At 44.4% G+C, this 27,055-nt stretch overlaps 2 protein-coding genes across 2 annotated transcripts in view; both read left to right on the top strand.

The window, feature by feature from the left end:
- The window catches only part of gemin6 (gem (nuclear organelle) associated protein 6), a 76,409-nt gene that overhangs the window by 28,462 nt on the left and 20,892 nt on the right, over positions 1-27,055 (top strand). The gene's annotated exons all lie outside the window — the stretch shown is intronic.
- On the top strand, positions 12,779-14,655 carry LOC140409168 (ADP-ribosylation factor 6-like). Its single transcript, XM_072497815.1, has one exon. The coding sequence runs from the start codon at positions 12,824-12,826 to the stop codon at positions 13,343-13,345; it is 522 nt and encodes a 173-aa protein (XP_072353916.1). The 5' UTR covers positions 12,779-12,823; the 3' UTR covers positions 13,346-14,655.

Here is a 27,055-nt window from a genome sequence, read left to right as displayed (position 1 = left end):
ATATCTCTGTAAACTAAGTAACATCCGTTTGCAAATGCTTTAGAGCAGAGAGTAGTGGTTTGAGAAAAATGCTTTGAAGTGGCTGGTGATCAAACTTCTCTGTTCCTTTGTCTCTCCCAAACAGGTATTGATAAAAATGCTCACAAACAACAATAACAGTCAGCTCACCTTCTTGGTAGTGAACTTGCCTAATGGTTCATATTCTGATGGCAAAATAGGCAACGGTGTTGCTAAACAATTCATGAATCCCAGAACTCATTGCACTTGTTAGTTGTTGCATCGCTGCTATAGCTCCCAACTTGTCAGGATCTGGGCGAAGCTCTTTTACCAGTACATGTCCTATGTACTTTACTTCAGGCATCTTCAGTTGCAATGTTTTAATATTCAGTTTCAGGTTCAACTGCTCACTCTAGCAGTTGTATTAATTATTTAAAAAAATTTAGAGTACCCAATTCTTTTTTTTCCAATTAAGAGGCAATTTAACGTGGCCAATTCTCCTATCCTGCACATCTTTGGGTTGTGGGGATGAGACCCAAGCAGACACGGAGAGAATGTACAAACTCCACACTGACAGTGAGCCAAGGCCAGGATCGAACCCGGGTCCTCGGTGCTGTGAGGCAGCAGTGCTCATCTACTTCTAGATGATATTCTCCTGAAAGACATCCCAGCCCTGTAAACAAATATTTGTACTCCTCCAGGATCTGTGGTAAAAATGTTATAATTTTAATATTTTGAGGATATTGTGCTGGCCTGTGGAAATGCTGTGTGACTATTTAAATTCAGTTGGGGACTGAGTGTCTATGGAATTGAGACCAACAAAGGGACGGTGTGAAAAGCAGGTATTTGAAGCGATTTGATGGAACTGTATTGTGCATAGTGCATCATCCGACTCTTTGTTGATATCTCTCCAATGGCCAGCTGTATAGGCTTGTTTTGCTTTCTTGCCAAACACTTGTGTGCAAAATGTTTCGACATCTTGCAGTTAAAACATTGCATTCCCCACACTGAGCAATCCTTCTTTATATTTGTATGAAGTATTTGTTTCCTGCCCTTTGTCTACAATTATTCTGCTCTTTTGGTTGGAATATTTCTCAGCATAATGTATCTCCTGGTCTGTTTGGTTGAACGTGTGCTCTAGTTGATATTTTACAAGTTCCTCATTTCTACACAAAGCTATCACTTTCCTGAGCACAAGTTTCTAATTTTCAAGTAGACTTTCTCTCACTGAGATTTGTATGCCTAAGAATATTACATTTTTTATAGATCATCTTTTAGCTGTCTGAACTCATAGTTCTACAAGCCCTTACTGCAGTCACATATCGTTGAATGGGTTCTTTGTCTCTTGAGCGTTAGTGTAGAATACATAGTGTTCATAAGTGACGTTCACTTGGCATTCAAAACTTTTGTTCACAGTCTCTGCCATCTGTTTTCTTTATTTCTTGGTTAGATCCAGGGTTGTATACAATTCATGGCCATCTCTCCCTGCAGTGTTAAAAGTGTGGCTACATTTATTGGTACTGGATTGTTAATTAAATCTGCTGCAAACTCGTATTTTGCCATTTCAAGTTTGAAAACTGCCAGTTCTTCCACATATCACCTTTCATTTCTACCGGAGCTGGGAGAGGATGGTTTATTCCATGTTCTCTCACCCAGTATTTTACTTGCAGCCATGTCTACATTGTGTTTTCATTTGCTTTTCCTTGTCCTCGTCAGCAGCTTTTAGCAGATTTGAATATTTCTATGTACCTTTCCAAGCTGTGTTATGGGCCAGCGTTTAGAGAACCCCAAAGTGTATCATGGAGTTCACCTGACCCATAACTTTTAATAGATTTCAGTTATGGGGAGCACAAGGGCCTACTTTACAGGTGTGATGCAACAGAGATTTAAAGTACTTTTAAAACGAAACCATGTTTATTTATGAATCCAGTTGACACTTTATAAACCACAGTAAACATCTTAACAACTATCAACACCAATAATCCCCACAGATACAATATTCTATAAGTAACTCTTCATTTTTAAAAAAAAATTTAGAGTACCCAATTCATTTTTTCCAATTAAGGGGTAATTTAGCGTGGCCAATCCACCTACCCTGCACATCTTTGGGTTGTGGGGGCGAAACCCATGCAAACACGGGGAGAGAGTGTGCAAACTCCACATGGACTGTGACCCAGAGCCGGGATCGAATCTGGGACCTCGGCACTGTGAGGCAACAAGGCTAACCAACTGGGCCACCATGGTGCCCATAAGTAACCCTTCATAACTTTCCTACCAACATCCTTAAGTTATAAAGACCCCTTTTACAGAAAGACAGCAGGTTTAAATTCTCTACAGAAACCGGTATTACTTTGAAATCCTCAAATGAGCTGAAGACAGTCTGTAGTCTGTAGCTTGTAGAGAGAGATTATACAGCTGCTTGCTTTGCCTGCAGCTATCCAGCTCTGAAAACGAAACTAAAACACACTATAGCTGCCTGCTCAAAAACGAGTGAAAGACAGCCAGCCCAGCTCCGCCTACACTGACATCACTGCAGCTATTTGATAAACACCCATTTCTTAAAGGTACATCCACTACAGCTATTTGATAAACACCCAGTTCTTAAAGTACTCTCACATGACAGCGGTGTCTTCTCTGCAGAATTTCCAAACCTTACTTTGTCTCCATATCTCAACACCATGTTTTGAGTTCAATGATTGCAGTGCTTCCTCATAGTAAATTTTTATTCAACTGATTGTAAGATTTCTTTTCTTTAAATAAATTTAGAGTACCCAATTATTTTTTTCCCAATTAAGGGCAATTTAGCGTGGCCAATCCACCTGCCCTGATCATCTTTTTGGGGTGTGGGGGTGAGACCCACACAGACATGGGGAGATGTGCAAACTCCACACGGATAGTGACCCAGGGCCGGGATTGAAGTCGAGTCCTCGGCGCCGTGAAGCAGCAGTGCTAATCAACTGATTGTAAGATGGTAGCGTACAAAGTGTCGATCATAGAATTTACAGTGCAGGAGGCCATTTGGCCCATCGAGTCTGCACCTGCCCTTACAAAGTGCACCCTATTCAAGCCCACGTATCTATCCTATCCCCGTAACCCCCACTTATCCTTTTTGGACTCTAAGGGCAATTTAGCATGGCCAATCCACCTAACCCGCACATCTTTGGACTGTGGGAGGAAACCGGAGCACCCTGAGGAAACCCACGCATACACGGGGAGAACGTGCAGACTCTGCACAGACAGTGACCCAGCCGGGAATCGAACCTGGATCCCTGGAGCTGTGAAGAAACTGTGCTAACCACTATGCTACTGTGCTGCCTTGGCTGAGGTCACATGATTACAGCAAACCAGATAGGCCATGTAGTACTGTTGCATGTCAAAACCCAAACAAAGACTGATTGTGGAAATTAAAGTGGAATTATTCCATAATTGTAACAGTTTGAAAAGGATCATCCAGTCTGTTGAAATAGGATAAGGCGACATGGGTTCCAAATAACGATATCTTGAACATAACAAATGAGAGCTGGAATAGGCTATTTGACCCAGTGAGCCTGCTTTGTCATTCAATAAGATCATGTCTGACCTGATGTGGCCTTGATTCCACTTTCCTCCATGCTCCCAATAGCCCTAGACCACCTTGTAGATCAAAAAAGCAGCCTAATCCAACCTTGAATATTTTCAGTTACCTAGCTTCCACTGTGGAAGAGAATTCCAAAAGTCAATAACCCTCTGAGGGAAGCAATTCCTCCTCATCTCAGTCTTACATAGGAAACCCCTTACTTTTAAACTGTGCATTCCAGTTCTAGATTTCCCCCGTGAGGGGACACAGCCTCTCAGCATCTGCTCATCAAACCCCGAGGGGATCTTGTATGTTTCAATAAGATCACATCTTTCTTCTAAACTCTAATAATGTAGGCCCAACGTGTTCATCCTTTCCTCATAAGGGAAACCCTTTCGTTCCAGGATTCAGCCAAGTGAACCTTCTCTGAACTGCTTCCAGTGCAAGTATACTCTTCCTTCAATCAGGAGACCAAAACTGTATAGTGCTCTCACCGCAGTCTCACCAATGCTCTATAAAGCTGCAGCAAGAATTACTTACTTTTGTACTCCAACCCCCTTGCAAAAACGCCAACATTCCATTTGCCTTCCTAATTACTTGCAGTACCTGCATGCTAATGTTTTGCGATTCATGCAAGGATACTCGGATGTTGCTGTACTGTAGCATTTAAGTGCATAGTTAGGTGGAATGTGATCAACATTTGGAATTGACCTTCAGGGAGTGGTGGATGGTGGAGCATAAGATCGTTCTGGATGAATTAATTATGATGGACTGAATGGCATTACCTACCTTGTATGTTGTGATCTTATGACCTTCACTGGACATTCTCCATCTCCCATTTCCCAGAATATATTTCTTTACTCACCACTGAATCAGCAATTCATTGGGAATTTAAACTGAGATTTTTAACACGGTGGATGGGATTTTATGCAATAAGTTGATTCTAAAGAATGTATTTTATAGGGCAGCACGGTGGCGTAGTGGTTAGCATTGCTGCCTCATGAGCCGAGGTCCCAGGTTCGATCCCGGCTCTGGTTCACTGTCCGTGTGGAGTTTGCACATTCTCCCCGTGTTTGCGTGGGTTTCACCCCCACAACCCAAAGATGTGCAGGGTAGGTGGATTGGCCACTCTAAATTGCCCCTCATTGGAAAAAATTAATTGGGTACTCTAAATTTATTTGACAAAAGAATGTATTTTATATTGTATGCAAAGTTAAGTAAAACTATTTCTTGAACAGTCATTATAACCAGTGAGTTTGCAATGGTATTTAGTAAAAGAAATAAAATCTCGGCGAAACTAAACCAATTGTACCATCTCTACTGCTCCCTGGCCTAGATTAGCCACCTCCTAGATTCAATCCCTGATCTATGCGGAGTTAACTAATAGCTCTAGGAAGCAGTAGTAGGGCAGCTCACTTGATAAACTAGCTGAGCATTATTGAAGGATGCCAGTCAACCAGGCTGGGCAATTAACCCATTGTTAAATCTTTCTACAGAAATTTGAAATATTTAGTCAAAATATATCTAGTTTAGGTATAAGGGATCTTCTTCAAACTATTTCCTTTATAATAAAAGTCTGACTAATATACAGCCTGAAAAATGTGCCTATTATCCTAGTCTCCCTCTTTCACATCCTGGTCAACCTGTATTTTCTGATTCTTCTTTCTTTATTCCGATTCTTCTTTCTTTAATTTCAGATTCCCAGTAGTTTTTTAAAAAAATACCGATCCCAGATTAGACTCCCAATTTTGTTATGATCGGATTAGGGACCAGCAACATTTATTGTAAAGTAGACAAAATCCCAGTTAATTAATAAGACACCATGATTTTAAACCGCTAGAATAAATTTAACAAACAAAAGTCAGCAAAGCAAAAAGTCAACATTATCTATCATGTACTTTAACATTAAAATTAACGAGGTAAACATGAATTAACAGGGAAATTGTGGTTGAACACACCACAAACTGCACATTATATGGCAGACCCAAGGCAAATCCCATGAATTTCTCAGCAATACACCTAGGCATCACGGAGAGTCACAAAATCCTTTAAACTTGAGGGATTTCGCTCCTCTCTGTTGGGGATATAGCTTCTGTTTTCCCTCCACATCTGCTTCATCTGTGACTGCCCTAATGAAAAATGAAAATCGCTTATTGTCACAAGTAGGCTTCAAATGAAGTTACTGTGAAAAGCCCCTAGTCACCACATTCCGGCGCCTGTTCAGGGAGGCTGTTACGGGAAAATGACTGCTCATCTCTCAGTTGCTCAATCTCTGGTCAACCACCCGGAAATTCCACAAACCTAACAATAATGATTCGCTCGTATTTGTTTTTATTTATAATTTATGGTTGAGTATTAATTATGGAAAATCAATTTATGGCCGTTTTTTACAGCCTAACCATTACTATTATCAATAAATAACATTCCTTGTTCCAGTCCTACTCAGCCCCACTCACACAACAATTTTATGTTACATCGATGACTATATTGGTGCTGTTTCCTGCTCTCGTCGAGAACTGGAAAAATTTATATCGATTTTACTTCCAATTTCCACCGCTTTCTCACCTTCACATTGTCCATCTCGGACACTTCCCTTCCTTTCCATGATTTCTGTCTCCATTTCTGGTGACATACTGACCCACTGGCTCCCACAGCTACCTCGACTATAGCTCCTCACACCCTTCTTCATCTCATTTTCCCAGTTTCTCTGCCTCCATTGCATTTGTTCTGATGATACCAGCTTCAAAAATTGCATTTCTGATATGCTTGCCTTTTTCCTTAATTGAGGTTCCTCCTACCCTTGTTGGCAAGTCACTCAACAGGTTTCGATCCATTTCCTGCACCTCTGCCCTTACCCTCCCTCAACCATGATAGGATCAACCTTGTCCTCACTTTCCACCCCACCAGTCTCCGCATTCAAAGAATCATCTTCTGCCAATTCTGCCAACTTCAGCTTGATGCCACCACTAAATGCATCTTCCCCTCACTCCCCGTCAGCATTCCGCTGGGATCGCTTCCTGCATGACACCCTTGTCCACTCCTCCCTCACACCCAACTCCTCATCTCCTTCCCATGGCACCATCCCTTGCAATTGCAGAAGGTGCAACACCTACCCCTTTATCTCTTCCCTCTTCATTATTCAATGCCCAAACATTCCTTGCAGGTGAAGCAACACTTCACTTGCATCTCCTTCAATTTGGTTGACTGTATTCGCTGCCTCCAATGTGGATTCCTCTATACTGGGAAGACTAAACACAGACCGTGTGGCTGCTTTGCAGAACACCTTTGCTCACTCCGTAAGCATGACCCTGACCTTCCTGCTGCTTGCCATTTCAATTCAGTGTTTTGCTCTCATGCCCAAATGTCCGTCCTGGCCTGCTGCAATGGTCCAGTGAAGCCCAATGCAACCTGGAGGAGCTTCCAATTAGGCACATTACAGTCCTTGGGACTCAACATGGAGTTCAACAGCTTTAGATGGATGACCTTTCTCCTCTATCTTGACCCCTTCTTTTATCCAAAACATTTTTTGCCCCAATGCAAAACTCCTCCTCCCCCACTGGGCCATCTGTCACTTGTTCTTTAGTTTTGATTTCATGGAGCACGGACCTTTGTTCTCCATTTAACACATTCTGCTATCCTTCCTTTATGCCACTATCAGAACCTTATATAGCCCTTCACACTGCAATTAACGTTTCCTCTGTCTTGTACCCTACACATCTTTGTTGCAACCTCTTCTAGCTCCCACCTATCACTGACCCTCTAATCTGCTCCAGCTGCTTTTCAAATATAGTCACTGCTGCAATGTAGGCAAACATGGCAGCCAATTTGTGAATAGTAAAGTCCTATAAACAGCACCGAGATATCTGGAAATTCCGAACAGATCAGGCAGCATTGTGGAGAGAGAAACAGAGTTAATGTTTCAGGTCAATGACGTGTCGTCAGATCTGGTAAAAGTTAGAAATGTTATAGGTTTAATGGGAGGGGAAGGGGAGGCAGGGAATGAACAAAAAGGAATCTTCTGTGGTTGGCTGGAAGCAAGAAAGATTAAATGACAAAGGAATGATAGTCCAAAGCAAAAGAAAATGGTAGTGGGACAAGTAAAAACAAAAGATGTGCCTAGACGAGGTGTGGATGAGAAAGGAATCATCAACAGCTGCCCCCCCCCCCAAAAAAAAGGGTATGGGTTACTGTTCCTTCTAATACCCCTTTACTGTGCTCAGTCAATTTGCTGCATTGCGCAGTTCATTTGCGATTACCCATAGCCAGTAGGGAGGCATCTTAAAGGAACTGATGTGTACAAGCTGCTAAGGCTCCATGCAGTACATTCCCAATTGTGTGCAGCTGCGCACTTGCACAGCTTATAAGGAATGTTGGTTATGATCTGAAATTGTTGAACTTGATGTTGAGTCTAGACGGCACCGAAAGATGGAGTGATGTGCATGAATGTATATGTTGAGCTTTATTGAAATAGTATAAGGGGCCGAGGTCAGTGTCGGGTGGAGAATTAAAATGCCAGGTGACTGGAAACTTGAGACATGCCTGCAGACTGCATGGAAATATTTTGCAAAATAGTCACCCAGTTTCCATTTTGTTTCCCAGTGTAGGCGATACTGTACTGTGAGCAGTGAATACAGTCCTCTAAGTTGAAAGAAGTACAAATTAATCACTATTTTACCTGGAAGAAGCATTTGGGGTGTTAGAAGATGGGAAGGGAGAAGGTAAAAGGGCAAGCATTACATTTCCGGAGCTTGCATTGAACCATGGGAATTATTTTAGTGGTGTTGGTTAAGAGATAATTGTTGGTCGTTACATCGACCTCGGCACTTCTTCACCCAGTGCCATGAGATCTTTTTACATTCACCTGACCAATAGGATCACAGTTACTGTCTTGTCATCACCTGCGCTGAAGTTTATCAGTTTTGTACTGGAGTGTCATCCAACATTCTGTGCTCAGGTTTTGGCTTGAAACGTATCACATTTTAACTCCGAGGGAAGCATGCTGATACTGAGCCAAGGTAAACAACTCAATCTTTCTCGAAATTTCTACTCTCCCCTGATCTCGACAGACTTTGCTCAATGTACCAAATGTGTCTTTGCATAGGATATATGGCATTGGCCCAACCACACTGGTGTTTATGCTCAGTTCAAGCCTCCTGGTCTGCCTCTTATGCTTGTCTAGTTTCCCCTGAAACGCATCAATACTGTTCACTTCAACCACTCCCTGTGGTCACAAGTACCATTTTCTCATTGAATGGCAAAGCATGCTTAAGGAGCCAAAAGGTCTACTCCTGCTCCTGGGTGCAAATCAGCGGACTGCAGTTAAAGTCCGTTAAACAGCACGATTAGTGGGGTGTTCCTTGGCAGCTGCAGTGTTTCTTGGGCCCCCAGGCCCAAGCCCTGGCAGTGCCACCCTGGCACCTGGGTACTGTCAGCCTGGCACCCCAGTAATGCCATTGCAGTTTCACCTGGGCACTGCCAGCCTGGCACCCCATCAGGTGCTGAGGAGTGGTACTGCCAGGATGCCCAGGTGACACTGTAAAAGTGCCCAGGTGCTGTCATAATATCCACTCATGTATATAATGAGATGCAGACAGGCAGTAATTGACACACAGGATAACCAATGAACACACACGACACAGAACAACCAATCACCAGACAGGACACCACCACTATAAAGCCCACAGGGCATTAAGACTCTCCCTCTCTCACAGGACACAGCTATTGAGATAGTTAGAATGCACAAGCCAGTGAGCACCATCTCCATGTGGTAGAGAGCTAGTCTGGTCAAGCCAGTAGGAGGTTATCAGTTAGATAAATAGAGTGTCAACCCACAGCAGATTATGTACAGCAATCAGCAAGTTCAATAAAACAGTGTTGGACCATCTCCTGTGTCGGAAGCCTGTTTCTAGTTTCACTGCATCCAGTTGCAGTCAACGTTGAACCAACTCACTTAACACATCAGGTGCCAACCTGCCCTGTCCCCGACCACCGGGAATATCCAATGGCCTGGGAGACCTTCCCCCCCCCCTCAAGCTGTCATTATGACTGGATCACGTTTGTGTGATGCAGAAGTGCTAACCACTGTGCCACCATGCCATCTCTAGGCACCAGAGAATGTCTGACCTGAAATGTAAATGTACCTTATCAATATAACCTGGAAATGTAAGTTTAATGAGGCACCTCATGTACTTATTGAAATAAACTATGTTTTGCACTTTATGATATCAAATTTGAACTGTTATGTAATGTACCTTTACCTTCCGAATAAAGTATATGTTTTGAAAACAAAACGAACTACAGAAATCTCTGTTGGAATTATCTTAACTCAGAGTTCAGATTTTGAGAATGCTTTAAAATTGTATCAACGTCTATTGATTGAATTTGTATTTCGATAGTTACATTTTGTTAAACAGATTAGACATAATGAAGAGTAAAGAAAATATGGTCAATTTTGTGTTGTCAAGCACTCTATTAACTGGAAGTTCAGATGTTCCCCTAATACGAATCGTCACTTTACCAATCAGAAGCAATTGTGAAGTTATCCAAAACCATATTATTTGATACTTTATTTTGTTTTAATGTACAGTTTAAAATTAAAAGTAAAAAAATACTGTTCTTTATTTCCAGTGTACTTGCACATTAGTTCATGATACAGGTATTGCACTGTGTTCCAGTAACTTGATTGCAGTGTTAATGTAAGCCTACTTGTGACAATAAAGATTATTATTATTATTCCATTGGTAAATGGAACTCTTCATTAACTGGCAATTCTGATGAACTGGCACCACCCAATCCCTTGTAGGCTTGACGCCCTGAGTGCTCTCATCCCACGTACTCCCCGCATTGGAGATCTCTACTGCCTCCCGAAAATACACAAGGCCAACACATCAGGCCGTCCTATCGTATCAAGCAATGGGACCCTGTGTGAAAACCTCTCTGGCTACATCGAGGGCATTTTGAAACCCTTCGTACAGGGAATGCCCAGCTTCAGTCGCGATACGACAGACTTCTTACAGAAACTCAGCACCCATGGACCAGTTGAATCAGGAACATTCCTTGTCACAATGGACATCTTGGCACTCCACACCAGCATCCCCCCTGACGACGGCATTGCTGCAACAGCCTCAGTGCTGAACACCGACAACTGCCAATCTCCAGATGCAATTCTGCAACTCATCCGCTTCATTCTGGATCACAACGTGTTCACCTTCGACAACAAGTTCTTCATCCAGACACACGGAACAGCCATGGAGACCAAATTCGCACCTCAATATGCCAACATCTTCATGCACAATTTTGAACACGACCTCCTCACTGCATTGGACCATCAACCAACGTTATACACCAGATACATCAATGACATTTTTTTCCTTTGGACCCACGGCGAAGAATCACTGAAACGACTACACGATGACATCAATAAGTTCCATCCCACCATCAGACTCACCATGGACTACTCTCCAGAATCGGTTGTATTCTTGGACACACTCATCTCCATCAAGGACGGTCACCTCAGCACTTTGCTTTACTGCAAGCCCACGGACAACCTCCAGATGCTCCACTTCTCCAGCTTTCACCCTAAACACATTAAAGAAGCCATCCCCTATAGACAAGCCCTCCATATACAGAGGATCTGCTCAGACGAGGAGGAGCGTAACAGACATCTACAGACGCTGAAAGATGCCCTCGTACTAACAGGATATGGCACTCAACTCATCGATCGACAGTTCCAACGTGCCACAGCAAAACACCGCACTGACCTCCTCAGAAGACAAACATGGGACACAACTGACAGAGCACCCTTCGTCGTCCAGTACTTCCCCGGAGCGGAGAAACTACGATATCTTCTTCGCAGCCTTCAACACGTCATCAATGAAGACGAACATCTTGCCAAGGTCATCCCCACACCCCCACTACTTGCCTTCAAACAACCGCGTAACCTCAAACAGACCATTGTTTGCAGCAAACTACCCAGCCTTCAGAATAGTGACCACGACACCACACAACCGTGCCATGGCAATCTCTGCAAGACGTGCCAGATCATCGACATGGGTACCATCATTACACGTGAGAACACCACCCACCAGGTACATGGTACATACTCGTGCGACTCGGCCAACGTTGTCCACCTCATACGCTGCAGGAAAGGATGTCCCGAAGTGTGGTACATTGGCGAGACCATGCAGACGCTGTGACAACGGATGAACGGATATCGCACAACAATCGCCAGGCAGGAATGTTCCCTTGCAGTCGGGGAACACTTCAGTAGAAGGGCACTCAGCCTCTGATCGTCGGGTAAGCATGCTCCAAGGCAGCCTTCAGGAAGCACGACAACGCAGAACTGTCAAGCAGAAACTTACAGCCAAGTTGCGCACACATGGGTACGGCCTCAACTGGGACCTTGGATTCATGTCGCATTACATTCACCCCCACCATCTGGCCTGGGCTTGCAAAATCTTACCAACTGTCCTGGCTTGAGACAATTCACACCTCTTTAACCTGTGATTATCCCACTCTCCAATTGCTCCATCTGGATCTGTAAAGACTTAATTACCTGCAAAGACTTAATTACCTGCAAAGACTCACATTCAAAGTATCGTCTTGCATCATTGACTTTGTCTATATATATATGTTTCTGGAACCCACCTCTTTCACTTGAGGAAGGAGCTGTGCTCCGAAAGGTAGTGATTCGAAACAAACCTGTTGGACTTTAACCTGGTGTTGTAAGACTTCTTACAATTGCTTCACAATAAAGATTTTGCTGTAATTGCATATCTCCTCCAGCAGCTGGTGTTTATAGGCCTGAGTACAGCCTTAAGCTACTAAACAGAAGAAGAAGAAAATGAAGGGGGCTGTATCAAATCTGTTTGACTCTGCACTTTTCTGGTAATCTGTACAGTTAATTTGGGGCTATTTACCATGCAAACTGAAAATCGCTCCGTTATAGTGAGCCGATGAATTTCAGAAGTTAATCAACTTCTTTTTCAAAGTAGAGATTTACACTTTGAGCTGTTGGGTCAAGAGGAAAAGTGTTTTTGCTAGCATTTGATTTAAACTGATCAAGCAAGAAGAAACTGGCAGACCAGCGAGAGACCTCACTTTAGTGCTACCTCCCCTGCAGCAGGTTTTCGTCAGCTCCTGTGGGCTTTTTTTTTCTAAAATAGAGATAAGGCTAGCAATTAACAGTTCTTCAGAATTAACACTGTTAAAGTTTACACAGTTTACATCCAATATTATTTCTGAAAACCTATTTTGGCATTGATTTGAAAAATGGGTAAATTCCTGTTGAAGATTTTTGGAAACAAAGAAATGCGGATTCTGATGCTCGGCCTGGATGCAGCTGGGAAGACTACGGCATTGTATAAACTCAAACTGCGAAAGCCTGTCAGTACCATCCCGACTGTAGGCTTTAATGTGGAGACAGTGACTTACAGGAAGGTTTGTTTCAACGTCTGGGATGTAGGTGGTCAGGATAAGATCCAACCTCTTTGGAGACATTATTACACAGGCACCCAGGGACTGATCTTTGTGGTGGACTGCGCCGACAGAGATCGCATTGACGAAGCCAGACAAGAGCTCTACCGCATCATAAATTACCGAGAATTGCGTGATGCCATTATTATGATCTTTGCAAACAAGCAAGACTTGCCTGATGCCATGAAACCCCATGAGACCCAGGAGAAGCTGGGCTTGACTAGGATACGAGATCGCAACTGGTATGTTCAGCCTTCATCAGCAACCACTGGAGATGGACTTTTTGAAGGGCTAACTTCTAATTACAAAACATCTTGAGAATAAAGTTCAAACTTTACAGAGATGTGTGAAAAGTGAATTCCACACTTGTTTTCAGCTTGCAACAATTCGAGTCGAATTGGTTCAAAGGAAGTTGCTTTTAACAGTATAGCAAGAATGGCTGTACCAGCATAAAAGCAAGAGCACCCTGGGTCTTGGTAAAGATTTGCTTTTGGCAGTGATATTATCATAATTAGCATAGGTAAGCACGGACTATATCAAAAGGTCACATTTTTCCATTTTCACTGTGTATTGATTAGCAGGAACTGTAATTATACCTGGCAGTCCAGTAAAAATACTTATGCTACATTCAATAGATAAACTAGAAGATGATTACTAAGATTAGAGGAATGTTAATGGTTACAACGGATTTCAGAAGATTTCTAAAAAGCAACCATTTGCAGTAGTTTTTATTCCCCCCTCAGTTGCTAAAAGTAAGCATCAGACAGCGCTTAAAAATTTAGTTCAGTAATAATGTGGTTACATTATAGTAACAAGTCTTTGTATTTATTTTGGGATACTTAAAAATCCTTAAAACAGCTTGATATGACAGTCCTCATAATGTAAACACGATGTTTACTAGCTGTGACTAATCATTTAAAATAAAACTATACTGACACTGATATGGAATACCCTATTGAGTTAGAAACATTATGTTTTGGTAATACAGCTAATTTACTACACTCAAAATTATGAAATGTCAAATATGTATGACAGAGCGTATATTTATTTTACAGTTTGCTCAAGAATGTTCTTTGTAATTCATGAAGTATGAAATCTTACCAGTAATAAACCAAACGATTGCATAATTAGCAACAAAACTAATGTACCTCATAACTGACGCTCGAGACTATCACAGTTCCTACAGTTATAATGCACAATTGATTCTGTGAACAGTGCATTTGATGTCATCAATGGGGAAAGGAACTGGAGCAGTTACTGAGCCTGAGTGTAAGTCCAATTGTAAGAATAAAAGGGCACTGAGCCTAAATCAGATCATGTTATCAATTTGAGAATTTGAAATTATGTAGAGGTTTGTGTTAAGTAGCTCCAAGGTTACTGCGCACAGTCTTTGTATGGTTTAACTGCTGAGGCAACAACAAAAAGAACGCTGCACATTTCTAAAATAGTAATGACACAATAGTCTCATATTGACATTCAATCAATCACATTCTTTTGTTCCAGATATTGTGTTTGACATATGTATCAACTATCATTGACAGTTGCTATGTTACAATTAAATGGGTTGGACCAAATTCTAAAAGGCCTTTGTGGTAGCTTATTAACTTTATATGTTGGTTATAATAATCTTAGAATCTTTATTAGTATCACAAGTAGGCTTGCATTAACACTGCAATGAAGTTACTGTGAAAATCCCCTAGTCGCCACACTACGGCGCCTGCACAGGTACACTGAGGGAGAATTCAGAATGTCCAATTCACCTAACAAGCTCGTCTCTCAGGACTTGTGGGAAGAAACTGGAGTATCCGGAGGAAATCCACGCAGACACGGGGCAAACGTGCAGACTTCACACAGACAGTGACCCAAGCCGGGAATCGAACCCGGGGCCCTGGCAAAAAGACCTCAGTAATGCTACTTTACTAAGAATATATTGCCCTCTTACCATATAGTGGCCCGTAACTTCCTCAGAGTGGCAGTCTCTGGCGGATTGCCACTCATGATGGACTTCCTTCGCTGGGATTCCAAAGCCCCTGCCTTTCCCAATCTTCCTCACAGGCTGGGTGAGACAGGAGTAGTGAAGTGCACCCCCGGCTACATCGGCGTAGAGTAACAGGGGAGCAGAGAGGTTAGAAATGCCTCCTTTTTGTGGCACTAGCTGCTGTAAAGGAGGTGTTTAATGGGACAATTAAAAGGGAAGCGGTTCAAACAATAGTGGGGAGGGTGTCGGGTTGGGCTGGAGGAAGTTGGGTGGGGGGCTATCAGGTCAGATCTGATAGGAGGAGGAGAGATGGTTGGGTAGTCTCGATGGAGATGGAGGGGAGGGGGGGTTCTGGTGGGCTGGAGGAGGGGTCAGCTCGGGCTCGACAGTGGGGGGTGGTCAGAAGGACGGAGGTAGGTCAGGTCTGGTTGATTTGGACTGGGAGGGGGGAGCATATCCAACCGGAGAAGTTGGGAGTGTCCGACCGAGGAGGAGGGGGCAGACTGGAGGGGTAGGTCAGTCCGGGAGATGGGGCGCAGGACCAGAGAGAGGGAGGATCAGTCCAATAGGGGCGAGATTAGTCCTGGAAAGGGGGGTGGGTTGGAACCGGTCACAATGGGAGAAGGTGGGGTGGTGGGTTTGGGTGTTTAAATAATTACTCTGGAGTTAGAAGTGATTTTTTTTCTCGAACTCTTTTTTTTAACTCTAACTGGCAGAACCATCCGAAGTTAGTGATTTAAATCGCTTCTGTTGGATCGTTCCCAGCCCAATTCAATTGTCCAAAGGAATTTAGCACCTCTGGGCAACTGCCTGCTAAATCCTTACACGGGAACTTCCCAGAAGGATTCCCCAGCACATTACTGGGACGCCCACTAAATGCAACACTGGGGAACCAAGAAGTCATGGGGCAGTATTATTTTTGTTGACTGTGCGTTTTTAAAAAATTAGAGTGGCGCATTTGAATATTAACACAAAGTGGCACAGAGTGACAAGATGCAGGATCAGTATCCACATCTACTAAGTTTCCAATCTCAGTTTTTGCACTGTAGGGAGGCACCAAGAAGGTGGCAAAAAGTGGTGTAAAATTAAAAGGTACATTGTGCTTAAGTTGTTCTTGTTTGCCTCATGGTAATTGGCTCAGAAAGGTAATGATTGGGTATTAGAAACGCCTGGAATAAATCCATAGAAATAAAAACAGAAAATGCAGGAATACTCAGTCAGTCAACTAGTATCTCACCACAGAGAAACTGAGTTAACATTTCAGAACTTGGAGAAGGTACAGATTTAACAGTTTATAAGCAATTACAGAGAAAAAGTGAAGAAGGATTGGGGGGGGGGGGTAGGGAAGAAAGAATAAAGGGGAAAGTCTGTAATAAGCTGGCTGTATTTTTAAAAAATAAATTTAGAGTACCCAATTAATTTTTTTCCAATTAAGGGGCAATTTTTAGTGTGGCAAATCTATCTAACCTGCACATCTTTTTGGGTTGTGGGGGTGAAACCCACGCAGACACGGGGAGAATGTGCAAACTCCACACGGACAGTGACCCAGTGCTGGGATTCGATAAGGTGGCTGTATTGATCAAGCAGTGCATTGCAGTGCTGGAAAGAGAGGATGTCCCAGAGGGTTCAAGGAAAGAATCAATTTGGCTAGAGCTAAGGATCAAAAGAGGTGCAATCACATTGTTCAGTGTAGGCTATACACCATCAACTAGTGGGAAGGATGTAAAGGAACAAATCTGCAGGGAAATTACAGAGAGGTGCAACCATTATCGAGTAATTGTAATAGGGGATTTAGAATACTTAAATGTAGACTGGGATAGAGGTAGGATAAAGGACAGAGGGGTGCCTTTATTCCTATATTGTGTTCTGGAGAATTTCCTACAGCACTATGTGTTCAGTTCAACAAAAATGGAGACAGTGCTGGACCTGGTTCTTGGAAATGAGGTGGGCCTGGTAGATCAAGTGTCAGTGGAGCAGCATCTAGGAGAGTGATTATTGTATCATAATATTTAGGATAATGGCAGAAAAAGCCAATGGGCAATTCAGGGTAAGAATAATTAACTGGGGGAGAGCTGATTTCAGTGGCGCAAGAACGGATCTAGGCTGGATCGACTGGAACCAAAGGTCAGCAGGAAAAACTGTAGCTGAACAATGGGCTACCTTCAATATGATTTTAAAATTTTAGTCTTTGTATTTGATTAATGTTTTACAAGTGAAATAATTTATGCAGCTGACATCATTACAGCTAATTGCATTTCCTCTGTGTACGTGGTAAAGGAAACGCTCTGTCATGGTAACAGTGATATTTTTAAAACTGCAGTTTCAGAGATTTTCTTGTTATATGTTGTCCAGGCAGCAATATTTATAGATCTAGTTTAATTTGGGAAATAGTGACCTATCCAAGGCTAGTTTAAAAAAAAAGGTATTTCTATTGGAATTTTCAATTTTTACAAAAATCACCTCACAATAAACAAGAGGAGGAAAGCAAGCCAAAGGTTTCAATGTACAACAGGTACAGTGTAAAACTGTAGCCATCACAAGAACTGGAACAAATAAAATCGGATGAATCAGGAAAAAATTCCCTACATATTCCCTTCATGGATATAGGACCTGTCTGCACCAGAACTGGATACAAGCAACATCACAGACCTACATCATACCCATAACTTCAAAACTAAATGACAGAAGAAAGCAATATCCCGAGAACCTCAGAACTAAAAGGGCAATTGAGTATCCACAGCACAAATTAAACTCTTCTCCAGGCCAGAACAGATAGCTGTAATATAACCACAGAATGACAATCAGGAACTGTCACCACCAAGCACCAGCCAAACAAATCCCAGTCCTCAACAGGATACACACAATCTGCTTGAAGCTGAAAAAGGAAAGGGCACTAAGCAAAAAAAGAGATTAGCTTTCACTGGGGTAGAACCTTCCTCGAAAATAGCGAGGACAGAACTAATCCTACGAACCCCACCCCTCGTCCTGCTCTGCACATCTTACCAGACCAGGGTACATTAGGATAAAGATATTTTGCACACATCATTAATTCAATATTCAGCTTTTCAAAAATTCATTTTTACAGGACCTGGGCTTCGCTGGCTAGGCCAGCATTTGTTTCCTATCCCCAATTGCCCTTGAGATGGTGAGGTGCCTTCTTGAACTGCTTCTGTCCATGTGGTGTAGGTATACCCATTGTGTATGGAGGGAGTTCCAGGATTTTGACCCAGCGACAGTAAAGGAACGGTGATATAATTCCAAGTTTGCGGCACAGTGACTAGCACCATTGCTTCACAGCGCCAGGGACCCAGTTTCGATTCCTGGCTTGGGTCACTGTCTGTGCAGTGTCTGCACGTTGTCCCCGTGGGTTTCCTCCGGGTGCTCCGGTTTCCTCCCACAAGTCCCAAAAGACATGCATGTTAGGTGAATTGGACATTCTGAATTCTCCCTCAATGTTCCTGAACAGGCGCTGGAGTGTGGCGACCAGGAGATTTTCACAGTAACTTCATTGCAGTGTTAACATGGATGATTTGGAGTTGGGGACCAAGTGCAATGTGTCCAGGTTTGCAGACGACACTAAGATGAGTGGTAAAGCTAAAAGTGCAGAGGATGCTGGAACTCTGCAGAGGGATTTGGATAGTTTAAGTGAATGGGTTAGGGTCTGACAGATGGAATACAATGTTGACAAACGTGAGGTTATCCATTTTGGTAGGAATAACAGCAAAAGGGATTATTATTTAAATGATAAAATATTAAAACATGCTGCTGTGCAGAGGGATCTGGGTGTCCTAATGCATGAGTCGCAAATAGTTGGTTTACAGGTGCAACAGGTGATTAAGAAGGCAAATGGAGTTTTGTCCTTCATTGTTAGAGGGATGGAGTTTAAGACTAGGGAGGTTATGCTGCAACTGTGTAAGGTGTTAGTGAGGCCACACCTGGACTATTGCGTTCAGTTTTGGTCTCCTTAGAAAGGACGTACTGGCGCTGGAGGGTGTACAGAGGAGATTCACTCGGTTAATCCCAGAGTTGAGGGGCTGGATTACGAGGAGAGGTTGAGTGGACTGGGACTGTACTTGTTGGAATTAGAAGGATGTGGGGGGGATCTTATAGAAACATATCAAATTATGAAGGTAGTATAAATGCGGGCAGGTTGTTTCCACTGGCGGGTGAAAGCCTCAAAATAAGGGGAAGTAGATTTAGGACTGATTTTAGGAGGAACTTCTTGTGAATCTATGGAATCTATGGAATTCTCTGCCAAGTGAAGCAGTTGAGGCTCCTTCATTAAATGTTTTCAAATAAAGATGGATAGTTTTTTGAACAATAAAGGGTTATGTTGTTTTGGGGGGGAAAGTGGAGCTGAGTCCACAAAAGATCAGCCATGATCTCATTGAATGGCGGAGAAGGCTCGAAGGGCAAGATGGCCTACTCCTGCTACTAGTTCTTATGTTCTTAATGTAAGCCTACTTGTGACACTAATAAAGATTATTATTATTACAGAATTGAGGGGGCAGCACAGTGGTTAGCACTGGGTGCAAATCCCGGGCCTGGGTCACTGTCCGTGTGGAGTTTGCACATTCTCCTCGTGTCTGTGTGGGGTTCACCCCCACAACCCAAAGATGTGCAAGTTATCATAGATTATCATAGAATTTACAGTGCAGAAGGAGGCCATTCGGCCCATCGAGTCTTCATCTTGGAAAGAGCACCCTACCCAAGCTCAACACCTCTACCCTATCCCCATAACCCAGTAACCCCACCCAACATTAAGCGCAATTTAGGACACTAAGGGCGATTTATCATGGCCAATCCACCTAACCTGCACATCTTTGGACTGCGTGAGGAAACCGGAGCACCCGGCGGAAACCCACGCACACACGGGGAGGATGTGCAGACTCCGCACACAGAGTGACCCAAGCCGGAATCGAACCTGAGACCCTGGAGCTGTGAAGCAATTGTGCTATCCACAATGCTACCGTGCTGCCCTTATTAGTTAGGTGGATTGGCCACGCTAAATTGCCCCTTAATTGGAAAAAAGATAATTTGGGTACTCTAAATTTATTTTAAAATTAAAAAAAAAGTTATTTCAGAATTGAACACTTTAAATTAAGAATTGGGCATTTTAAATTAAAGCCACAGTCAGAATCTCAGACAGACCTGATGGGAAGTCAAACATCAAACTCAAATACACTGGACAGAGACAAACAGTCGGGGCAAGTTCGGGCTTGTCCTCCGAAGATAATCATCCCCATTAAAATGGATCGATTGTTGCAGATTGGCCAGATGAAGCCAGGCTTTTTGGCACCTTGACCTCCCTATATGGGATGAGGTTACGTGCAAGCAATGCACCTGAGGATGGACCTCTGGGGGGAGTTCCTGGTGTCCTGCAGAGTTACAATCGGCAACTCCATTGGGTGTTGCAACCCCCGCACAACAACCTCATTGACTGAGGGCCAGAGAAGCTTCTGGAAGGGTGAAGAGGGGGTTAGGAGGCATACAGATACCCTCCCCAGAGAAGACTCTACGCAGAGGCAGCGGCGAAGACTCAACGGTGGACCAGAGGACAAAACGAAGCAGTGTGCAAGATCCATCTTTGCAGATGATGGCCCTAAGACTCAGAGGACTGAACCTGTAGCTCGATCCAGATCATCGGCAGGGGTAGTATTAAGAATCTTATGCATATTCTAACTGGGAAAATTTGGGGATAACTGTTTTGTGTTTGAAAATAAACTTGGGTTGAATTGTTAATTTGGGTCTGTCCTTTGTTTATCTTGCAAATAAGGGCACCTGGGTATAACGTTTGAATAATAAACTGGTTGAAGTGTCTGAATTTTACAGACAACACTGCTTCCTGTGGTAGCAAATTCCACACACTTACCACTCTGAGTGAAGAAATTTCTCCTCATCTCAGTCCTAAAAGGTTTACCTTGTATCCTTAGACGATGACCCCTGGTTCTGGTCCCCCACCATCGGGAACATCCTTCCTGTATCTACCCTGTCTAGTCCTGTTAGAATTTATAGCTTTCTGTGAGATCCTCCCTCATTCTTCGGAACTCCAGCAAATATAATCCTAACCTAGTCAATCTCTCCTCATACGTCAGTCCCGCCACCCCAGGGATCAGTCTGGTAAGCTTTCTCTGCACTCCCTCGACAGCAAGTACACCCTTCCACCCCAGCCAGCTCTGACCGCCTCAATCACATGAGGATTCTTAACGATTTAACTCGGCTCATTGCAAAACTCCAATCAGGATCATCCAGGGACATATCACCAAGCATGTGTCTCGAAAAAAGACAATTATGAAATGCGCACAAGCATAAATTTAAATGATTGAAAGGCGAACAGAGAAAGCAGGAAGGCAGAGCAATGGTTAGCACTGCTGCCTCACGGCGCCGAGGACCTGGGTTCGATCCCGGCCTGGGTCACTGTCTGTGCGAGTTTGCACATTCTCCCCTTGTCAGCGTGGGTCTCACCCCCACAACCCAAAGATGTGCATGGTCGGTGAATTGGCCACGCTAAATTGCCCTTTAATTGGAAAAGTTTTAAAAAAAGAAAACGAGCAGAGCCAGAACTCGTGAAAACACAGCACTCACATCACATGAACCCCCACCATCAATTACTTTGAATCTATCCTGTAGCCATCTGGGATGGCCACTTGCCGATTACAAAATGAACACTTTGCAAAGATTACAGGGAAAATGGACAATACTGAGAAAGCAAACAGGTGCAGGGTTTGTCTGTTGATTGGAGCCGTAGCTCCCAGATAAGACCGATACTGCAAAACCATTGCCATACTAATGAACCATCCCCGGGGACAAAAGAGTAACATTTAAGTAAACGATACCAAGGCAGACATCCCGGCGCCAGAGACCAGAACAAAACAGGCCAACGGCCACCTAGGACACGCCCAGCCATCAGGGCACCCACCCCTCTACTGGAGGAAATCGATAGGAACGATTGGGAAACTTCCCAATTAATTGGGGCCAAGTTCAAGGCCCGCCCAAAAGCGCGCAAAGCCCCTTTTGGGTATAAGAAGAATCCCCCAAGAGAGAATCGCTCTCTTGTGGCTCCGGCTCTCACCAAGGAAAGACCTGCCAAAGCAACATCAGAACAAGTAAGTCCAAGGTCAACGCACGCTACGAGACAGACGTTCCTAGCTGTTATTCCGTACCAGTTCGACCCCAGCAGTCTCAGAACCGAACAACGGCCATTGTTCCTCTGACTGAGTGGGCGCCCGAAGCTAAATATAGGCTTTAGCAGTAGTGATAGTTTAGTTTGTAGAGTTTTATGCACGAGTATATTTGACTGTGTGTGTAAATAAATGAGCATTGAGTTTGAACTTACTAACTGGTGTATCGAGTCTTTGATCAGCATTCGGTTTTGAACGTTGTGGCGGTATCAAAAGATACCTGGCGACTCGAGCAAAACGTATTAGAATTAAGGAAGGCGACCATATTGGCCGCCATCTTCAGAGCCAAATTAAGAGAAACACAATTAGCAACATTTACTGGCGACTCTGCCGGGACTCGACTTAGAAGTGGCCTAACCACTCTGAGAGAACCCAAATTTGAATTGGAATCCAATTGGAAACAGAAAAACCACAAGTGTGAGAACAGTACTGATCAAACCTCTGAGATTCGGGAGTGTGTTAATGCATGCGTACTAACAGGGATATAAGGTAAACCCGAGAGATTTTGTTGCGTAAAACTGTCGGGAGTTTTGTAGGCCGGAAATTAGTGTAAGCCATACCCGTGTTTACATCACCACTTTATCATCCCCTGTTCCAAATTCAGTAGAGAACCCAGATAGAGAAAATGGCAATGAAGGCAATGGAACGCCTTATGAACCCCCAGGAATTTGAGGTCGCAGCAACCAGTAGAGTAGGACAGTGTCCTGTATGGGGAAGAGGAAATCAGAAAGTACCTCAAAGGGAAAGGATTGCCCCTTTGGAGCGAATTCTGCACGAATGATGAAACAGGTCCCGGGAGTATAGGACATACTTGGTGGAAGAACCTGTCAGAGATCCACAAGAAGAGCTTAGGGAAAGCTCGCAAGCCGATGGCAATAGTGTCCTGCTTGGCACAATTGCAAGGCACAGAGGGGGTCGTTAGGACGCTCCGTAGAGAGGTAGAGGAGAGAGACAAAAGTAGTGAGGGAGATATGAACGAGTTTGAGAAAGAGAATAAAGATTTAAAAGAGCGGTTAGCAGCGAGGGACAGAGAGGTGGATGGTGCCAAGATGGCACACCAGTCTTGTCTCTCCCATTTGAGTAGTTTTCAGACCCAATATGATAAGGCCTACCAGGACACGCAACGTGCAGTCTTGGTGAGACAAGAAATCAAGCAACAGGTAGAGAAATTGCAGAAACAGTGCAATGATTTGAAAGCAGCCCTACGAGTGCTCCACACTTCCATGACGGAACAAAGGCATAGCTCCGCAGATCACGCAAAGTGCCGGAAGCAAATTGCACAATTGCAATCTCTGCTTTCTGTCCAGAATGGGTTTCAAAGTACGTTTGGACCCCAATTAGACCAGGAGAATGGCCCCGATTGGCAGAAGTTAAATGAGACTGCCCACAGATACGTACATGGGACATGGTGTTGGGTGGAGGTGTTGAGTTTGGGTAGGGTGCACTTTCCAAGAGCTGGTGCAGACTCAAAGGGCCGAATGGCCTCCTTCTGCACTGTAAATTCAATGATAATCTATGATTAATCTAGGACAAAGGTTCGGCACAACATCGTGGGCCGAAGGGCCTGTTCTGTGCTGTATTTTCTATGTTCTATGTACGCAAGAAAAACCCCAAAAGAGAAAAGCACCCAAGCCCCGACTGAACAGGCAGAACACACCCCCATGAACCCTATAACCACAACGTGACCCAATTACGGGACGCGTGTGGAAAAATTACACCGTTTCTTCCCACATCAGACCGCCACCAGTTTTTCGCTAGAGTTAAACAGCAGGCTACCATGTACGGCCTGGACGAAAAGGAGCAAGTGAAGCTCACAGTTTTAAGCCTCGACCCTTCAGTCGTGGCAGCCCTTCCCGATCCACAGAATGTAGGAGGAGGCACACTCCAAGAGATGCACACAGTGATCCTAGATGCGATCAGCTATAACAGAGGAGACCTGGTAGAAGGCCTAAACAAGTGTAGGCAAAAGAAGACAGAGCACCCCACAGCGTTTGTTGGACGCTTGTGGATACATTTCACAGCAGTTTTCGGAGAGTTAGCCCGCGCCCATTTGTCCCCAGATAACATGGCCAAATGGACTCGAATCCTAGTCTCTCACGCGACAGACGCAGGACAGAGAGCTTGCGCAAATTATGACCAGGCCCACAAAGGGAAATGGGTTTTGAAGAGATTGTCCCGCGCTTGGGAACAATCAGTCCAAGGCAAAACCGCATTTGCAAAACCAGAGGAAGAGCAGGCAGACATGAATCCAGTTAAAGCACACCAGAACCCTGCATGGGTAAATGAGGGCAGGAACAGCCCACCACAGCCAAAACCCCAGGAATGTTACAACTGTGGACAATTAGGACACTTTGTACGAGAGTGCAACATGCCCCAAAAGCAGCAGAGAAACCAACAGACAGGCACCCTAAATAAGAATAGGGCAAAGCCAATCCATAGCATTAGCGTCTGTTCAGAGAACATGGACATGAACGGCACCGACTGACGGTGTTCGGGCTCCCCAACTTGGGTCTGCGACACCCTTTGGGACAAGTCCGGTAGACCGGTCGTAGCAGGCAAAGTCCGGGGACACCCCGTAGAATTTCTTTGGCACCACACTCAATTCCTCCACGATATTTCAGTGAGACACGTGGCCCACAAGAGACACCATCACACTCAGCGGCTTTACAGGTAGTTTACAACAAGGACACATCACAGCCCCTGTAGCGATACAAAAGGGAACATCACAACTAAACACCACGTAGTTTTGGTCGATCTATCCCAGACAGCTGAACACCTCCTAGGAATCGATTTTATGAGCTCCCACAATCTCTCTTTTGATCCAGTTAATAAATGTGTTTGGAGAATGGCAAAGGCAGCACGAGCCCCCGCCACACAGTTGGGGACTATGAAAACAGGATTAGCTCAGTAGGAGACTTCTGGTTCGACCCGCGAGCCATTAGTCAGGACAAACAGGTTAGGGAAGTCCTGCAGCAACACAAAGCAGCATTTGCACAGCACAAGCACGACTGTGGCAAGATAGCTGGCTTGGTAAATATTACAGGTCCTGACCCCAGACCCCAAAGGCAGTATGGTTTTCCCCAAGAGGCAGAGGGAGAAATTTCAACGGTAATAGAGTTGGCTGGATCAAGGCGTACTCAGATCAGTAGCCTCCACAAACGCACCAATTTGGCCCGTCAGGAAACCCGATGGATCATGGTGACTGACCATTGATTACCGGGAACTGAACAAAGTAACCCCAGTAGCAGCTCCCACCGTAGCCACGAGTCCCGAGACCATGCTCAAACAGGGACTCCAGTCAATTTTTTTTTCGGTTTTGGACATTAGCAACGGCTTTTGGTCCATTCCATTGGATGAAGCGTGCCAGTACAAATTCACCTTCACATTCCTGGGACAGCAGTATACGTGGACGTGCCTTCCACAACTCCCCCTCCATTTGCAACCGACAGCTAGCAAATGGACTAGCAAAATTTTCCCGCCCCGACTGTCTGGTCCAGTATGTAGATGACTTGCTACTGCAGAGAGTACTGATTGCAAAAGGGAGTACTGATTCGGTGTAAGGGGCATCCATGCCCCATCTCCTTTGCACCCTGTAACTCAATGATTACCGAGGGTCCGAGACGATCTCCGCCATTTGGTTGAAGGCGTTTCTCTGCCTAAATCTTTCCACGAGGCACAGGTGGTATGGCGGTCCAACTATTTGGAGCGTCCCGTGGCAGTGTTGCCAGACCCATCCTTTACTTTGAGTTCGACAACTTCAGACTGTGAACTCGCTCCTCCACCGCATTTTTATTTCTATCAATTTATTTTAATTTCTTCCATTGATCGGTTTGTCCCTCACCACTGTCCCCCCTCCCCCCCCGTTTGGGCCTCTGTTCCGTTAGTTGCCCTTTGACACACTGCTCACCTTTATTCTGCCATTCACACATTCTAATCTCATGTGCCACAATCAGCACCCTTCTTAGCCTTAATCACCCCTATTTTATTCCTTTTTGTCTTTCTGACCACAACGCCTTTGTCTATCTCCACCTATCATTGGCCCCCTATCCAGCCTCACCACACCATGCCCCCTCCTCCCTCCCTCTGGCAACAATAGAAATCTGCCCCTAGTTCCAGTTGTCTCCAGCTCTGACAAAGAGTCATCCAGACTCAAAACATTAGCTCCCTTCTCTCTCCGCAGATGCGGTCAGATCTGCTGTGATTGTCCAGTATTTTTTTTTTGGCCCACCCGTTACAACACTGGGGACAGGTAGAACTTCAGAACATAGTGACACTAGGTGTTTGCGTACTGAGGCCCACAATGTTCTAGAGGCCCTTTACGAAAAGAAGATGGTGGATCTTGTTGCATGGTTCCATGAGAAGGCTGTCAAGGTCATTTGGCAGAATAGCTCATCACCAGAACTTTCAAACAAGCAACAAGACCTAGCTTGGCTGGTGGTGACAAAGGCCCTCCACGTCAGTTCCTTCCAACACATCTGGTGTCTCACCGCATCTGTGGGCAGCACGGTAGCATTGTGGATAGCACAATTGCTTCACAGCTCCAGGGTCCCAGGTTCGATTCCGGCTTGGGTCACGGTCCGTGCGGAGTCTGCACATCCTCCCCATGTGTGCGTGGGTTTCCTCCCACAGTCCAAAGATGTGCAGGTTAGGTTGATTGGCCATGATAAATTGCCCTTAGTGTCGGGTGGGGTTGCTGGGGTATGGGGATAGGGTGGAGGTGTTGACCTTGGGTAGAGTGCTCTTTCCAAGAGCCGGTTCAGACTCGATGGGCTGAATGGCCTCCTTCTGCACTGTACATTCTATGATAATCTATGATAATCTGCAGGTTGCCCTAGAGGTGACTGTGGTGGGGAAGAGTGTTGTCCACCT

This window comes from Scyliorhinus torazame, chromosome 1 (genome assembly GCF_047496885.1).
Source record: "Scyliorhinus torazame isolate Kashiwa2021f chromosome 1, sScyTor2.1, whole genome shotgun sequence".
NCBI lineage: Eukaryota > Metazoa > Chordata > Chondrichthyes > Carcharhiniformes > Scyliorhinidae > Scyliorhinus > Scyliorhinus torazame.
Note: the sequence above shows the minus strand (reverse complement) of the source record. Positions and strands in the feature narration are given on the sequence as shown.